The sequence below is a fragment of the Pelodiscus sinensis genome, chromosome 1 (assembly GCF_049634645.1).
Source record: "Pelodiscus sinensis isolate JC-2024 chromosome 1, ASM4963464v1, whole genome shotgun sequence".
NCBI classification, from domain to species: domain Eukaryota; kingdom Metazoa; phylum Chordata; order Testudines; family Trionychidae; genus Pelodiscus; species Pelodiscus sinensis.
The window spans coordinates 89,711,870-89,730,860 of NC_134711.1; the positions used below are offsets into that span (position 1 = coordinate 89,711,870).

General features: G+C 44.4%; 1 protein-coding gene across 1 annotated transcript in view; it reads left to right on the plus strand.

Moving 5' to 3' along the window:
* ST13 (ST13 Hsp70 interacting protein) overlaps window positions 1-18,991 on the plus strand; it is a 43,554-nt gene that overhangs the window by 21,571 nt on the left and 2,992 nt on the right. The window contains exons 7-11 of the mRNA XM_075936355.1: window positions 1,720-1,830; window positions 4,759-4,861; window positions 13,173-13,289; window positions 16,570-16,621; window positions 18,093-18,193. Coding sequence (XP_075792470.1) covers window positions 1,720-1,830; window positions 4,759-4,861; window positions 13,173-13,289; window positions 16,570-16,621; window positions 18,093-18,193 — 484 coding nt within the window. The remainder of the gene's footprint in view (window positions 1-1,719; window positions 1,831-4,758; window positions 4,862-13,172; window positions 13,290-16,569; window positions 16,622-18,092; window positions 18,194-18,991) is intronic.

Consider the following 18,991-nt stretch of genomic DNA (forward strand, 5'->3'; position numbering starts at 1 on the left):
GATGCCTGGGGTTCTTAAGTTGAATCTGTATGTAAGTCAGAACTGGCTCCAGATTCAGCCGCTGTTGAAACTGATCAGTTTCAGCAGCAGCTGAATCTGGACGCCAGTTCCGACTTACATACAGATTCAACTTAAGAACAAACCTACAGTCCCTATCTTGTACGTAACCCGGGGACTGCCTGTATAGCTTCTATCTATAAAGCAGTTACCAGGTTATCTTCATAATTTGGTGCTTGAGACCAGATCTTGATCATTCAAATGCAACCCCCTCTTTTCCATCCTGCTTGCACTGTTGTTTTCGACCTAGCTTTTCAAAAATGGATGAGTCTTGCAGTAAGTCACAATTTTATAGCTTCAAACGCACTTAATTCTTCAACACCTTTAAAAATCTTATGGAACACTTTTGATGACGTAGGGGTGGAAACACTTGTGGCTCATAACCATATAACTTATTTCTTTGCTAATTAGTGACCAATTTGATAGCAAAACTTAAATAATATAAAATTCATGTGTATGTATACAGCATAGCATTAGACTAGCAAGAGTTGGTGTATTTCTTGATGGTGGATTATGAGGAGGGCCAGTGGCTAGAGCAGTAGAAAGGTTAAAGCTGGAGATGATGTATGGACTACAGCAGAGGTGGAGACCAGCCTCCATTTGGGGGCCATGCACAAGTGAGAAGCCAAACACAAACAAAACCCCTTTTCCTGACCTGGCCCAACTGAGCAGGAGAATAAAATAACCTCATTGATGTGGCCCCCAACTGAGATGCAGGAAAAAAGACACTCACCTCACTCCCATAGCACTCCAGCCCCTCAGAAGAGGGAGAGCTGAGGCTCAGGGCTTCCCCCTCTTTCCCTCCCCCCATCCTTCCCCCAAGGGCAGGATTAACTCTTCTGGGATGAAGGGGCCCAGGCTCTGGTATGGAGCCAAAATTGAGGGGCTCATTGTGCAGGAGGGGGTGACAGGGAGTGGAGTAGGGAGTGCAGGGTCTGAGTGGAAGGTAAGGTACAGGTGAGGCTGTGGGATCTGGGCAGGGAGGAAGGGGCAGGAGTAGGGTTGGGAGTCTGAGTGGAAGGGCGTAGGGGTTTTGGGGAGCCTATCTGGTACAGCTTCCAGGGGGCACAGGGAGGTTTGGAACCCCACCTACTCTTGCGGACGCCACCCACCCTGCTGTTCATATTGGCCATAATTCCTGGGCAATGAGGTTGGAGCCTTCAAGTGAGCATAGGGACAGAACCTCCTCTTCTCCCCCCCAGGTAGAGCCTGTGGGCTGGATGAGGCCTGTGGCTTGCCTTAATCTGGTCTGTGAGGCTTGGGGCTCCTCCGCATTGTGGTGGGGAGCTGGTGCTTCAGCCATACAGGTGGGCACTGAGGTTCAGAGACTAGCTATGTGGCTGGAGTGGCAGTGCCGGCTTACCCTGCTGCTGGCAGGGGGAACTCCAAGCCTCCAACTGAGAAACTCTTCTTCTGCAAGTTTGCCCCATCTTAGTGGTCCCTTGCTGATCCCAATTTTATAATGCATCTGAGTCATGCTTTTTTGGACTAGTAAACCTTATAGAACTTGAACATTGCAATCAACTCTCATCAGCACAAAATCTTTTGTCTTTAGAATTCTTTAAAAACATTTGTTTTAGTTTTCTTGCCTGCGAGAGTTGGCAATGGAACACATTGAAGGCAATTTTTAAATATGTACAATAAATCTTGTCCTTTTTTCAGTGTCTTTGTGAAACTACAGAAACCAAATGCTGCCATTAGAGACTGTGACAGAGCCATTCAAATAAACCCAGATTCAGCACAAACCTACAAATGGCGAGGGAAAGCTCACAGGTAATGATTTGCAGCCATATTTCACCTCTCACTTCCCTCATTAGTATGGGAGGCAATTTTGGTTTTTTCTACTCTAATCCATTATTGTGTTTGAATTGTTTGTGTAGCTAATGTTTTGTGGAAAGGAGGGATATGATTTTAATGAGTGTAAATGTTTCTGGGATTAAATGTCCTTTTATAAACCATCACCAAACTCTTACAGTTAGACATTGAATAGTCTTAATTATAGCACTATGATTGTTATCTCTGTGATTTGGAATCATGAACTGATGTAACTTCATTGCTAGTCTTGCATGCCAAAAAATCCAAACATACTTCATACTAGTAAAAATAAATTGTTTAGGACTAGTAGTGAAGGTTCCTATCTAAAGTGTCCAGAAACTTATAATGAAGTATAATTTTTGTAAATTATTTAAATATTTAACTGTATTGAGGAATAATAAAATGAGTCAATGTTTTGGGAGCGCCTTTTTAAGAAAATAGGATAAAGATTGAGTTTTGCTATGAAAGTAATGAAAATTGACCTTTCAGAAGTGTTTAGCAAAGTCTGTAATTTCTATGGTGTTGTCTTGGTTAACTTACTCTCCTCTCCCTGTGCATCTGAAGAATGATGATCCTTAAAGTTTGTAAACTTGTTTTGGAAGAGTATAACAGTTAAGGAGCAGCAAATAGACCATTACTAAAAATGCTCCTTAACATTAAAATTCAACATTTGCTGCTTTCCTTTGCACAAATTTATTCTGCATATATCACTTAACAGGGTGCCTCGTGGGTGGTATCTGCTTAAGATAGCAGCCCCCCTTTAGAAGAACAGTCCTGTTTGTAGAACTGGTGATGAAACACTAGCAGAGTTTTCTAAAGGGCTTTGAAAATGTCTAATGTACATTCTCATTTAATGACTAATCAGAAACTCTGCTCTTGGGAAAGAGTTCAAATCACAATTGCCAACTGTGATAACCTGATAGCTACTTAAGTCAATGAAGGTTCAGATTCTTACTCCTGGTAAAAGTCCAAGTCACTGCACATGTAGAGTATTTATGTCCCCAACAGATTTTTGTTTTCCTGCAGAAAAATTATTTTCTGGTGGGGAAGCAAAAGAAAGCTACAAAAGAAAGTGGTCATGTGACTCTCCCCAGCACTATGTTTTGAGGGCCCACAGAAGACAGCAGAGAAGTAAATCACTGGAGGGAATGAGACTGAACTGAGGAACCTGGTTGTTGGCTCCTACCCTGTGCCAGGCACAGCTGCTAGTACCAGCTGGGCTGGGGAGGACAGGTCTTTCTCTTCACCTCCACATTTATTGACAACGTTTGCAGAATTTTAAAGTGTGTGCAGAATTTTTAATTTTTTTGATGTAGACTGCCCTTAGTTTTAATAGCATTCTGGTATGATTTCTATCTTTGGTGCAGTTGAATCTACTACACTCTGAAGTAGTGGTAGAGGGCCTGATAGAGCGGTGGAATGTCAGTGGTTTTTAATTTTTTTTTCCTGGCTGTGCCACTAGGTTGCTGATTAAGTTGTTGTATCTCTACTTTCATTTTTATCATCCATAAAATGGGGACATTTGCTTTCTTTGTGTGTCATTTTAAGATCTGTAAGCAAAAAATGCTGTGTAAGAGTCTGGTGGTGTTATCCTTAATATAATTGTCCAAGCAAAATGAGGCTTAACGCTAATTGAACAAGTGAAGCAAAACTTTGCACTCAAATTGGTGGCATCTCTCTCTATTTTTCTGTGTGTAATGTGATAACTTTTGAAACCAGCAGCTGATCAATTCCAAAATTATAAGAAATTCTCTATTGAGCAGGTAGTAGAACTGTAGTGATTTGGAGGGAAAATTGAAATAAGTCTGACTCTTACTAAAATCACTGTTTGGTTACTCATGATTAAGACTACAATTATATTATGGAATTCACAGAATCTGTTACTTTTATTGACCTCATGACATTTTCTGCCCCAAGGCTGAAGCTCCCAGACAGGCCTGCACTTGCAGCTCTCAGCCCTCACCCTTGTCAGGTACCCCGCAGCTGCCCAGCCATGGCAGCTCCTGCAGCTACCTAGCTACCCCTTTTGTTAGGGATACTTTTAGTGAGAGTCAGGGACTGGGTCATGGCTTGGGTGAATTTTTGTTTCTTGCTCATGACTTGTCCATGACTTTTACTAAAAATATGTCTCAGAAACTTAGTCTTACTCACAATACAGTGGTGAGGCAGTGACCTCAGGGTTAGAGTAGGAGTTGGGGTGGCACAGAGCTGCTTCTGCCTGCATCACTAAATGGACTCTCTGAGCCTGTTTTTAGTGGAAATCCACCTAGTGGAAATCCGCCTAGTGAAAGCACCTCCAGCTGGACCCTTTAAGCCCCCTTCCTGCTCTGGTCAAAACCATATTAATTTTGGTGAAAACTGGAAAAGCAAACTTTTCTGGTTTTCTGATGTAGACAAGGACCTGGCAAGGTGTACAGCTCAACCTGCAGAAGCAGCAGACTTTTTAGCAATAGATATTTAGTTGAATAATAGTATTTTTGTAGGCTATACAATAGCTGTTATTGAAGTATAATACACCTTGCCAAGGGAATACCTTGCTTTTCATAACACCCTCTTCTGTTGTTAAGAGAAATGGCACTAATTGGCTTCATAACGCTCATTTGGTTTCTCTTCCAGCAGAAGTTGTAGTTACTTTGTAGTGGTATAAAGCAGCATGGAAGTATTCCTGAAGGGCTTTATGCTCTTAGGGATTTTTTTCCCCATGACTTGCAATAATTATCAGTAAGTATTGAATTTTTATGAGACCATTGAGGTGCACTTTTTTTTGTCCACTTACAAAAGGGTCACATGGATCTAAAAGGGATATTGACTACCACCTTGTCTGTTGCAAATTCAAGGATGGGAAAAAGACCTCTGCTAACTTCATATTGGTGTTTTCAATTCCAGACTCCTGGGTCACTGGGAGGAGGCGGTACATGACCTTGCATTGGCTTGTAAACTGGATTATGATGACGAAGCTAGTGCCATGCTGAAGGAGGTGCAGCCAAGAGTAAGTGGGATGGGATGATGGAATACATTGGCTTCATGATGGCTTCTTCCTATTCTTGCTTTTGAGACTTTCTGGAAGCTTTTGAAGGCGCAAACATTTTCCTTTGAAGTTTTATAAGTACTCTTTGCAGTATCAGAGATGAGATTATAAAACAACTCTGTGGTACATATTGCTTTGATTTCCTTTCCATTTCCAGTTGTGGGTAACTGGATTGAGTGTGGTAATTCTACATATTCAGTTGCCTGCCCCTTTCCCTCTTGTTTTTCAGAGTTGTAATCTGAATATAGCAGGAGCTCAGACATTTGGGACGTGCAATCCCAGCTCACGAGTAGTCAGAATTGAGGACATTTAAGTAGCTGAAGTGGGGACTGCTTTCTAGAAAGTTCTCAAGAATGTGAATATGCAGATGCAGTGTTCTCAATCCATGGTTTATATCAGTGGTCACCAACCAGTAGATTGGGATCTTCTGGTAGATCTTGAAGTCTGACAGGTGATCCTGACTGGTTTGGCCAAGACACTATCAGGCACAGCACTTCAGCTGCACCTTCTCCCACTGCTTTGCGTCTACTGCCCTTTGCATTGGAGCTGCTCGCCCCCTCCTGGGAGCCTCCTGCTTGCTGTGCAGAGCACGGAAGGGAGAGGAGAGAGCACTGATGTCAGTGTGCCCCTTTCCCACCCTGCATTCTGTCTTCACAGAACAGAGGGGGGCACAGGGCTTGGGATAGAGGGAGTTTACTGACTGCTTTTGGGAGTGGTGCAGGGCCAGGAAAGGGGTGAGCCTGCCTTAGTCCCACTGCACCACCACCCAGGAGCCACCTGAGGTAAGCAGTGTCCAGCTGGAGCCAAAATCCTAAACCCCTGCCCCAATCATGAACCCCTCCTGCACCTCAAGCCCTTGTCCTAAGCTCCTTAGACTCAAATGCCCTCAGAGCCTGTACCCTGAATCCCCTCTACCCCAACTCCCTGCCCCAGGCTGAGCTCAGAGCCCCTCTCACACTCCATATCCCTTAGCCCAAGACCAGAGCCTATGCCCGAACCATCTGCCCCTCTCTGGTGAAAGGGAAAAAGATGGGGGACAGAGTGAACAGGGGTAGGGCCTCAGAGAAGGGGCACGAAGGAGGCGGGACAAGGGTATTTGTGTTTGAGGTAGATCTTGGATTGCACTTAAGTTCAAAAAGTGATCTTGTGATTAAAAAGGTTGGAGACTACTGTTTTATATAGTAAATACTTTATTGCATTATATTACCACTAGAGGGAAGCATACTCTTTCCTTAAAAGCAGCTATCGTTCTTTATGAATTTATCTCTGCAGAATATCACTGCAGATTTCTCATGCTGTGTGATCAGTGAGCCATTTCTGACCATTAGTTACTAGTTGGAGGAATATTACATACTTTCCAAGTTAGTTCCATTTTATGCAATGTCTATCTTGTGTAATGGTTTTTCCATTTCTTTTCATTCACCTGTGATAGTGGCCACAGAACCAATCTGTCCCTTTCTCCTTTGTTATTATATAATGGATAAATAGTTCTTGTGCACATTGTAAATAGGTATGGAAGAGGATCAGTGTTTTTATTAACATTTTAATTGATTTGGGCCTTGCTCAAGATCATGGAGTCACCTAGGAAGACTGTTGGGGAAGTTCTTTTGATTCTGCCTACTGTTCTTTGCTTCAGACAAATGTGAAATGCCTCAGAGAGGAACAAATACCAAAATGTCTTCCAACGATTTCAGCACATGTAGCTTCCAGGGCACAATCACTACCAAATGTCTATTAGAATTGACCAGGTAGGTCTAGAGCAGGCGTTGGCAATCAGTAGCTTGAGCGCAAAATATAGCGCACTAAGGAGCCAAATAGGCTCTTTTGGAGCCCCAACTCAGCCCCTCCTAGCTCCCCCCGCAGCACAGAGCCAGTGCTACAACCTTATGACCCCCCGCAAGACTGGAACACCAGTGCTGGCTTCCTAGGTGGGCGGGGGGAGGGGGGACGAAAGCCCCATGCAGGGAACAAACAGGCTAAAAACTGCTCAGAGCAACAGCGCTTTCCTTCCCAAAGATGGATTCCTGGGACTGCTATTTTGTTGTTGTCTGTCCCCCCCCCCAACACACTCCCTGCAGGCCTTCCTTGCAAACCCTTACTGGAGGCTTCCTGCCGATGAATTGGAGCAGCAGGAGGTGTGTTATACAGTGTGTGGTGCAAAAACAAGTATCCCTCTCCCCCCTCCCAGCCAGCCAGCCTGCCCCCAAACCCCTGGCCAAAATTGCCCTCTGGCCAGAATCCCCCTCTGCTCTTAGCCCCCTGACCAGAATCCCCCCTCTGGCCAGATCCCTCTCCTGCCCTCTGGCCACGCATCCTCTGGCCAAGCAGGCAGCCTGCTCTTGCCCCCTGCTCTGGCAGCCTGCCCCCCTGGCCAAACCTGACGCCCTCCTACACCCTACCTCCCACCAGATCCTGCACTCTCATCTCTATCCCATTCACTGATAGTCCTGCCCTACACACTTAATGCCTCATTTTTGGCCCCAACCCAGAGCATTAGGGGGACCCACAAAATCCACTAACTCTGAAACTCCAGAAGAGTAAGTCTGGCCTGAGGCCTTGAACCTCAGTTGTCGCTGCCCCTACCCACACTATGGGACTGGAGCACCAGGGGAATCAGGTGTTTGTTTGGGGGAGGAGGGGGTTACATCAGTGAGGGTTTTGGAAGGGGTTTTTTTGCTCCTCACTTTTGTGGTCCCCAACTGATTTTTTTTCTGTGGGTCAATGGCCCCTGGCTCAAAAGGGCTCCCCACTCCTGCCATAAAGGCAATGTTGAAACCTTTTGTGTTGGATATAATATTTTACTTTATTTAAAAATGAAGCCTGGCTGCCATATTATAACACTCATGCACCCCCACTCATACCAACCCTGAGTCCATCATACAGCTGAATCCCTTGCTCTGAGCCCTTCATAGCCTCACATTGCTGTACCCCTCACATCCCCAGTTCCCTGCCATAACACGCCTGTACCCCCACACTCCCCAACCTTGTGCCTTGAGTCCATCATACACCCCAGTCTCCTGCCCTGAGCCCCTCATATACCCTAATTCAGACTCCTGCACTCCCACATCACTAGCCCCCTGCCATAAGATTGACAGAAGACAGCCTGAATGCGTGCATGAAGCTGGATTTGACCAGTTATGATGTAAACTTCAAAGAAATGTGCAAAAAGATACAGCAGCAGAAATCCTATTAAATAAAATTAAATTTCTGAGTATGTTTCATGTGTGCTATTACTAATCGTGTCAATTATCAATAATATTAAGTTGTATATTTTCAGTCATGCAAATAGGCATTCTTATACGGCTCTTTGTTGACCAATTGTTCTGAATTTTTATGTAGTTTGGCTCTTTGGTTTGGAAAGGTTGCCAACTCCTGATCTAGAGCCACCCTGCCTGTGATGGTTCACTTTACAGAAAATAAGGTTCTCTTTTTATATCATGAGGAAGGAGTTGAGTTGTATTTTAGGTTTAGTTGTACCAAAGTGATAAATTAAAAGCTGAAAGTAGAATTTATCCTAGGAACAAAAAATCAAGAAGGTAAGACATATTTGGCATGAAGACTAATTTCTTCTCCACCTTGACTCTCAGGGCCTCTGGTCATGTAGCCTGACGTAGCTTATAGCAGGGGTGGGAAACCGTAGGCTGCTCCCAGTCCACCGCTTAATGTCATTGGGCCCGCAGCAAATCTCTGCACAGTGAGCCAGAAGCCCTGGTGTGCTCCTAGGTGCAGAAGAGATCAAGTAAACAGCATGCTCTTCCCAGCACTAGTTGTGCAGTTCCCATTGCCCAGGAACCAGCCTACAACCTGAACGTGGTGGCTGCTTCAGGGTGCAGCCAGGAGACCAAGGCAAGTAGGGAGCCTGCCTTGGCTTTGCTGCACCACTGGCAGGGAGCCACCTCCAATAAATGTCATCCATTCAGAGTTGAAATTCCCTCCCAGATTCTGCACCTCAGACCCGTACCAGGTCGGAGTCCCTTCCTGCACCCTAATTCCTTCCCAGACCTGTCATGTCAAACCCTCTGTCCTAGTGGTGAGCCAGCTCCCGCATCCCGAACCCAGAGCCCCTTCCAGCATCTCAGGCCACACTTAGAGCCTGCAAACCCATCCTGAGCCCTCATCCCTTTTCACACCCCAATCTCTTGCACCCTAATCCCTCATTTCTGTGCCCCTCCCCTTGTGAGGCGGGAGCTGTGTGTGCCGGCTCACCCACTGCAGAGGAAACCCTGAATCTATTCCCCTCTCATGCCTGGGGCTGTGTGGCACCCATAACTTTTTTTCCATGGGTCAGTGGTCTCTGATAAGGGAAAAAAGGTTCTCTACTCCTGACTTATACCCGTGATGGCCTTATGTGCCTAAATCAACCCATAGGGCAAAAAGCAAGTGTTTGTTTAGATTTTTGAATCCCAAGAGGTCTCAATTGACAGGCTTTTGTCCACAACTGTTTTTCAAGACACTCTCTTCAGAAGTTCAGGTCTCTTTAGTGATTCCAACCAAAATATCAGATGTATTATTTGAAAGGAGGTGACCATTTTTTAATGTTAAGACTGATACAGCGTTAATTCCTCTAAGTAGTCTTCTAGGATCTTAGAAAAGGAATTTCAACAGTGTGCTTCTGTATCGGTCTCCAGTACTGACCCAGGTATTCTAGGAATCTTCCTATCTCTGTTGAAAGACAAAGATCTTATTTATTTATTCTATCCCTCGATTACCTTATTTAACCTATCCTGCATTTCAAAAGCAAGGATGTGGTACAGGATCCAGAATCAGTTCCAAGAAAGTCAAATCCTCTTCTCTTCTCCTATCTCTCCATTTGGGGATTTTGTCCCCATATTTTTTAAGCATAGTGAAATGTTTCTCTGGATCAGTAGATCCTAGATCCCATAGAACAGGTATTCTGTCTAGTCATAAGCCATACCACGTTACTTTTTCATACATCCTTCTCAAACTGCTGCAAAAGGAGGTTTTGGTAGTCCTCTTGGGAAAGGCTCTGTTCAAGACTTCTGCAAATTGAAGAAATTACCCCAGGAAAACAAAATTCTACCTGGCTCTTCTGGAAAGCATAATCCTCTTAATCTTCAGAAATGGTATGGGACCGTAGCTCTGAAAACTTCTACGTCCATGCCTTGATAAGGCAAAAGCACAGGAAGTATCTTAGGTTTGTACTTGACAACAATTAAAATAAGGTTCTACTCTTTGGACTGGCAGCACCCCTTAGGTATTCACCAAATGCCGTGCATTGGTCACAATTAATCTATATGGGGAGAGGGGGAGTGCCTTAGGTGTATCCCTATCTAAATACAGGGTGTCCTCACTGTACATCCAGAATACATGGATGTATAGTGAAATGACGTAAAGCAGAGAATTTTTTTTCCTGCGGCTAACTTCCGTTTGAACAAATTGGTCTTTTTTTTGTGTGCAGCATAAGAGCAGGGAATGGGAGGACTTAAAACACAACCATTCCTGCAAGCGTCAATGATGTTAGTTTGGAACCAGTGTTTATCTGGGTGATGTATAACAGGGACACCCTGTAACTGTATGCTGAGAGATTTCCTGCAAGACAAGAATTACTCTGCTGTATCTTGCTGCTCCAGCTCTGGGGCTGGTCTTCATAGATGACCCTCTTAGATTCTTCTTGGTCTCTAGCTTCACTGTCTAGAGAAATGGTCCAAAAACTCATCCAGATAGAGGAGGTAGCAAAGTCTAGATTAGAAATTGAGTGTTGAAACTGATGCACTTTTTTCGCCAGCTCTACAAGGCTTCAGCTGCTCAACCCTTGCAACAGTGGCTGAATAGCGTACAAACCAAGCATTCACAGCTGGATATAGTGATAGAAATGTAGCCGTGTTAGTCTGGGGTAGTTGAAGCAAAATGCAGGACAATGTAGCACTTTAAAGACTAACAAGATGGTTTATTAGATGATGAGCTTTCGTGGGCCAGACCCACTTCCTCAGATCAAATAGTGGAAGAAAGTAGTCACAACCATATATACCAAAGGATACAATTAAAAAAATGAACAAATATGAAAAGGACAAATCACATTGCAGAACAGAAGGGGGATGCGGGGGGGGGGAGTGGGAGGAAGGAAGGTAAGTGTCTGTGAATTGATGATATTAAAGGTAGGGAGAGTGGGATGTTTGTGAGTGGATATGAGTGTTTGTACTTTAGAAGGTCCAGTACTCTGCTGTGGGCAAATATTGTCCAAGGGTATCTTCAAGTGTTTAATTGGATGATTAATCAGATGATTATCTTATCTCCATATTGATCTTGAAAGCACTCCTCAGACTTAAAATAGCGTGTGAAAGCTTCAGGATTGAAACTCCCCAGACCCTTCCTCAAATTGGGAGTCATCAGACTCTTTCATAAATCTGTTATTCCAGAGTTTGAAGGGTAATTGTGACAGGGTGGACAAGGCCCTTGCCCAGAAAGAGCCTTAGACAAGTCCTCCAAGAGGCTAGAGAGGATTTAAAGCACAGGTAGGTAACCTTTTTTGGTTCAGAGGCCACTAACCCACAGAGTTACACAACATACAAGTGAGAAGCAGAAAGACACTTCCCATATTCCCCTCCCTCACCAGAGCCTTGGGGGGCCCAGGTTAGTAGATTTTCTGTGCTCCAGCCCCACAATGCTGAAGGGGCCCTGAGGGTTGGGGGCCAGATCGAGACAAGCTGAGGGCCGCATCCAGCCCTTGGGCCTAAGGTTCCCCCTCTCCTTTTTTAGAGGAACTGGCCTATCAGGTGCCAGGGAGGCTAACAAAAAGAGCTGCAAAGCTCACCAGCAGTCAGTGTGGGGCAGAGCTCGAGGTGAGCAGACTACCAGGCTAACCAAGCAAGTTGCCTTCTGGAGGAGAAGCCCTGAAAGTGCCACACTCTAAGTGAGGAAAGAGACTGAGGGGAAACTGAGACAGATATTGGACACCTCAGCAGACGGCACTGGGATGAGCCCCTGTTACGTGTGTATCCTGGAAGGGATTTGAATATCCTACAGTAATGTGACTCAGCTGGAGGGCTGAGTAGCCAAAAGGCTTTTAAAGAGGCAGTGCAAGCAAATGCACTTGGCCGCAAAAGGGGAGTTCCACTCTGTTACAGTAACTGTTGTGAATTCCTACAAGCTGTGAATTCCTACAAGCAACATGGTTATGATGAAGGCTACAATTTAGTCATGGGTATTTTTATTAAGTCATGGGCAATAAATAACAATTCACAGCCCGTGGCTTGTACTAAAAATACCCATGACTAAATTTGGGGACTCTGGGCACTGCTGCTGCTTGGAGAGTGAGGGAAAGGTGGGTTCAGTGATGTAGTGCTGGGAAAATAGTTCACATCTTATGGACAGCAGAACCTGGTTTCAGGGGAGCAATGCTTCAATTACTGTTCCACCTGTAGCCTCCTTACTTGCCTCCTATCCTTAAGGAGATCATTGCTAGCTAATCTTGGTAGAGGCAGTACATTTGAAGAGCAAGTCACTTGTGAGAAGCAACTTCATTTCCACTTTTTCCATACATCCATTCAGGAATGCTCTGGTTTAACAAGGAACTTGAATGTAAGTGTTTTACATTAGAAGACAGAAAGCCCAAAGTAGAATCGGAAAGTGACTTTTTGCCCTAATCATCAGATTTTGCGTACACAACCATGGTGGTTTTGAAAGCAACAGCTTCCACAAGAACAGTATAAAGAACATTTCTATCTGTTTGAATGGCAGACAGATAATATTGAATATCTGTGGAAAAGGCCAGGCTTTTCTCTGCCTGTTCTTGCCAAAGGTATGGGGTTGTGTAGTTCTATGATGTGGATGATAGGATTGGGGGAATGGTAAATCCCAGAGCTTCATGTGGAAAAGGGGGTATGTTGGGGAAGTGCATATTTTGACTAAGGGACCAATCATGTTGTTTGACCCCAATACCACTGACACATTTGGGAGGGATTTGTGGTAAACCTAATCTCTAAAGCTTCAGAGAGGTAGCCAGGTTAGTCTGTAACTCGCCTTCCCTTATTTATTCTTGGATCTGGACTTTTAATACTCCAGTCATAATGAAGAAGTGGGTTGTGCCCACCAAAGCTCATACCACCAGCTACATGATGTCTAACAACTAATAGTTAGTCTCTAAGGTGCTGTTTTTTAAACTTTTCTAATCTCTAGAGTCAGGTAATGCTATTTGATGAAGTCACCAACACTTCTTTTGAAAACTCATTGAAACTAGCTCAGTGGTTAAATTTATGTAGTGTATCAAAGGAAAACAATGCACAAGATTATTCACTGATTCTTCCTGCCTCAGGCTCAGAAGATTGTTGAACATCGCAGGAAGTATGAGCGCAAGCGTGAAGAAAAAGAAATCAAGGAAAGGCTGGAGAGGGTGAAGAAAGCCCGAGAGGAACATGAGAGAGCACAGAGGGTGAGCTTGTCATACAGAGCCCTTTTCTAAAATGTGCTCCATAATCTTAGGAATTGTGAGAGGTTTAATCTTTCTATTATATGCAACCCCTTCCAATTATATTTTTTAAACGGAATTATAGTTTGTTTTACAATAGCTTCTAGGAATCTTACTCATGGACCAGGTCCCCTTGGTGCTGTGTATCTTGGTTACTTGACTGAGGCGATGAAACAGGTGGTGGATCCTGAGCTCTGTTGAATCTGGAATACTCAGTTACCCGTTTTACTTCCTTTCTGGCCACACAACTGCAACGGTTTTCTTTAAAAGTCAAGTTAGTTATAACAGTAACTTCAAGCATATGAAATGCCTGTATTCCCAGCTCAGCTGCAGTAAGTTGGATCTCAGCACAAAGGTTTTTGCTGAACATGATTCTGATTTCCCCCCACTCCCTCTTTCCTTTTTTTTTTTTTTTTTCTAGTTTCTCATGTACCCTCCTCTCTACCTCACCATCTGGTTTTCTTCCCAACTGTGTCGTTTGTCAGTACTTAGATGGCCTTCACTAATAGGGATGTGAATGGTTAACTGGCTTAACCTTGGGCCGGAGCAGTCCATGCCCACAACAGGCACTCCAACACGGTTGGGGCAGCTTGCCACACTGGGGACGGGACACTCCAGCTCACCTCCTGTTTAAGCAATTTAAGCATAATGTTTAACCAGTTAACTGAGTAAATGGGATTTTACATCCCTAATCACTGAGACTATGAGTTTGTCATGGAAACCACAGATTCCATGGCTTTCTGGGACCTCTTTGACTTCTGTTGCAGCTGCCTCAGGCCACTTGAGCACCTTGGGCTACACCAACTGCTGCTGGGGTAGTCTTGGGTCACCGTACCTCCCTCCCCCAGCAGCAGCAGCAGAAGTTTGGCTGTGTGAGGGGGCTGAGCTTGATATGTGGGAGGGGGGTGAGAGCTCTGGGTGGTGCTTACCTTGGCGGGGTCTCTGGGGTCTCCCCAGAATTGGTGATATTCCCTTTCCTCAGTTCCAAGCTCTGTTCCGTGCTAATGGGAGCTGCAGAGCCAATACTTGGGGTGAGGTAATGTGTGAAGCTGAGCTAGGAGTTGAGGGAGGGACATGTCCCCTCTTCTGAGGAGTCTGGTAGGGAGCCTGCCAAGTCCTGCCACTACCACTACCTTCAGCACCAGTTGTGCTCGGGATCTTTTTCAGAAGTGCTCGGGATCTTTTTCAGGGGGATGAGGCAACACGCCACATGTATTGATTATTCTATGTGTGATCAATAATTATGATACATCACACTCATGCACTCTCACACACACACACAAGCACTCTCCATCTTGTTGTTACCAAAAGTTGCTCCCCCTAACTGCACTGGCCTGGTGAGTTAGATGGGGGAGGGGGTGGAGCCAGGCTTCTGCCGATCCGGATCGATGCTCCCATGTTGACAAGATGAAAACCTGGGGTCCCTCTGCAAGATGCCTCCTATTTATCCCTCTCATGCAGCCAATTAGTCATCGCCTCGCCTTTCCTAATGCTGCTTCAAAGAGAGTTCTTCCGAGGGCAGGCACTTGCTGCTTGATTCCCAAGGCGTCTGTATGTCCAGTCTTATTAGTGAGCTCACTTTGCAGGTATTGTCTTGGGTCTGGTTCCCAGACCTTCTCCACCCTTGCAACTGCTGCTGGAGGTGCTCCCCTTTCATTCTCCATTCATACCTCATTCATTTCAACAGGGCAATCAAGGAAAGGGGAGAGCTCAAAAGGCATTTTTTCTTACAAGATCTATATTTCTTAATACAAAGTTATAGGAGAAATGTTACAGAGATTCTAGAAAAACACTTACAGATATATCTAAAAGGACAAGATCTTAATACAAAGTATAATATCACAGGGATTTCTCCACGCAGTGACCATGGGCCACTACCTGGGCATGGATTGATAACTGGTTAAAAGATAAGGAAATAAAGGGTAGGAATAAATGGTCATTTTTCAGAATGGAGAGTGGTAACTAGTGGTGTCCCGCAGGTTTCTGTCCGGGGACTAGTCCTATTCAACATATTCATAAATGATCTGGAGGATGGGGTAAATAGTGAGGTGGCAAAATTTACCGATGATATTAAACTGCTCAAGATAATTATGTCTGAAGTAGACTATGAAGAGCTTCAAAGAATCTCACAAAATGAGGTGATTAGGCAACAAAATGGCAGACGAATTTTAATGTTGTTGATAAATGCTATGTAATGCATATTGGAAAATATAACCCAACTATGTACAAAATCATGAGGACTAAATTAGGTATTACCACTTAAGAGATCTTGAGGTTATTGTGGATAGTTCTCTGAAAACATCCACTCAATGTTCAGCAGCAGTCAAAAATAGCAAACAGAATGTTAGGAATCATTAAAGGGATAGAAAATAGCCAAATATCTTAATGCTTCTGTATGAGTCCGTGATACACGAACATCTTGAATACTTCATGCACATAAGGGCAACAAAAATGATAAGAGGTTTGGAATAACTGCCCTGAGGAGAGGTTAATAAAACTGGGACTTTTCAGCTTAGAAAAAAGGACACTAAGCAGGGATATGATAGAAGTCTATAAAATCATGACTGTGTGGTGAAAGTAAATAAGGGAAAAGTATTTACTTGTTCTCACAACACAAGAACTAGAGGTCATCAAATGAAATTAATAGGTGGCAGGTTTAAAACAAAAGGAAGTACTACTTTACACAACACAGAGTCAACCTATGGAACTCCTCGCCAGAGGATGTTGTGAAGATCAGGACTTTATCGGGGTTCAAAAACCAGATACATTCATCGAGGATCGGTCTTTCAGTGACTTAGCCAGGATGGGTAGGAATTAGGGATATTAACGAGTATGGGTGATGCTTTACTGGGTAACTTTACTGACTAACCACTTCCCGGAGGATTGCTCCAGCCCCGCCAGTTGTCCTGCCTCGCCCTGGAAGTGACCACCCCATGTGAAGCGCCTCCAGAAGTGGCAGTGGCTCTGCTGGCCCCATCGTCTGCCCGTGTTTAATCAGAGTGTTAAACTTAATGTTTAATCAGTTAATTAATTAAATGGGATTTTATATCCCTTGAAGGAATGGTATCTCTAGCCACTGTTTTTCAGAAGCTGGGAATTGGTGACGGGATGGGATCACTTCAGGATTACCTGTTCTGTTGAATCCCTGTGGGGTACCTGTCATGTCAGAAGACAGGATACTGGGCTATCTGGGCCTTTGATATGATCCAGTATGGCCGTTCTTATGATGTGCTTTCATTTGCAGGAGGAAGAATCCCGGCAACAGGCAGGAGGAGCTCAGTTTGGTGGCTTTCCAGGTACCTTATTTTTTGGTAATCATAATCAAGCACAGAAGAAGATGACATGTTTCTCCATGTGAAGCAGGATCATAGCATTCATTCTCACTACTCCTTCAGTGAAAGAAAAGGCTGTAAGAACAGGAACTTGTAAAAGTTTGGAAGGCTGTAGTTTGGGCCAGGTGGTGAAGAGGAAAAGGCCTCTTCCTACCTTCTACTGAGTGTAGAAATAAATGTGAGGGGATTCAGATCTGAAAAGTAAAGATTGTTTGGTTGAAGTGAGTTGTGCATGAGAAGACTATTTAAAATGAGGTATTGCTTAGCTAGCTAAGTGTGTACACTTGTCTACAATGTCCTCCTCCTCGCTTGGTTCACTCTTAGCTGGCCCCTGAAATATCCATGGAGACCTTTGGAGCAGAGTTGGGGTGCCGCCCCCGAGTATGTCATAGCAGTTTGTAGAATTGACAGGTTGTGAGCACAGCACCAGAGCAGTAGTTTGCTTCCCGCACCTTGTGGTGGACATTTCACAGCTCCTTTACTTTGACCCTGCACTGCAGTGTGTCCTGGTCATGACCACTTGGCCACTTTCAGTCATGCCTGTAGCTATCATAATTCCTATGGCTGGGGTGCAGCTGCACCTGAACTACCTCCTCTCCCCAAAAACTGATGAAGTCCATCACCTCAGCATGGCTCCAAGATGGGGATCTCCTGGTGTGTGGAGCAGTCATGACCATCTGGAAAAATGCACTGAGAACACACCACGCATCACCAAGAAAACAGGAAGGGGATTTTAAAAAAGAACGCAAAGGGCAGGTCTAGGTTGGTCTCCTGAGAGTAGGGCAGTACAGTTGAATAAGATGACCGGAGAGGCCAGAGAAGGAATTATGGGAAGGGTGCTGGAGGCCAGTCACAATGCAGTACTATACCACGGTGTCCACACTGGCACCCTAATGCTGTATCCAGAGTATGGCTAGCTCTATGCTTCTTGTTGAGGTGGTTTACCTAGAGTGCAGTAACTATGGAGCTAGTGCATACTAAGCGCTTTGTGAATATGGACACCTTGAAAGCTACAGCTCTGGGAGCTGATTTAACGTGCAGTTATTTTACCAGTGTATATTTGGCCTGAGTGCTTTATTCATGAGATGCCTCTCTGACTTCCTATCCCATGTTACTTCTGACTCAGACACTTAAACCTTTTTTTATGTTACTGGGTTTGAGCTGATAGGGTTCACCTGGTTTAGTGAGTTAACCCAAAATAACTGCAGCCTTTATGAGCCTTCTATTGCCTAAGATTCCAAAAATATGGATGAAGTGAGATGCATATTTTTTTATCAAGTCCCTAATCTCTAGCTGATGGAATACCAGTAGCCTTGTGGAACACTTGTTCAGCTTTCTGGCTGGGACTAGTAAGAGACAGGGTCTGTCTTAGGCTATGCGATTATATATAAATGACTGAAGTTTTTCCTTTGTGTATTTTCTTTTCTGTGTGTAGGTGGGTTTCCTGGAGGAATGCCTGGAGGTATGCCAGGCATGGCAGGGATGCCCGGTCTCAATGAAATTCTTAGCGATCCAGAAGTTCTTGCAGCCATGCAGGTGAGGACTTACAACATAAACGTGCAGAGTAGAACACTACATATGTTCTCTTGTCACTTACAAGGGGAGGAAAAAAATCTTTCTCTTATTCAAGTTGAGAGGCTTTTTTCCCCTTAGGACAAATGGCAAGCAGTTAGTGAAACCCACTTTCTAACGCAGTAGTGGGCAACCTGTGGCCTGAGGACTGCATGTGACCCATTGGAGTTTTATATGTGATCCACAAGACATTTTGTTTACCATTGCCCATGCACGGGGATGTCAGATTCTGCCGGGTTTTGTCCACATTGGTTTTTTCCTACTAGTATTACAAAACTGATACCTGATTAAAGCAAGGATACGTGAAGTAAGTTGAGTGTTGATTGCACACAACATTGTGAGAGCCATCCATTCCCTTTGCATCCAATCAAAACGCTTCTGTGGTTCAAACAGCACATGCTGCAAATTCTAGGTATTCAGGCAAAGTTAGCAAAAACGCTATCCTGAGAGACTGTCTTGCTTAAATAATCCTGTGGTCCACTGAACTAAAGGGTCACTCATGCAGACCCCTCACTAGTTTAGGTTGCCCCTCACTGTTGAACAGCATGGGTAACACCACTCCGGAAAAACCTATATACTATTTGTCTACCTGGTGCAGTTGGTTAATTCTTCCACTGTACTAAGATACTCTTGACAAAACAAAAATTGTGCAGAACAGCAGGTGCTCTAGCTTTTTTGAGCTATTTTCTCCCTCTTCTTTGCATGTTTTTGTAGGGGACTATCATTACACTTAAGATCTGACTACTATGAATGGAAAGGCTT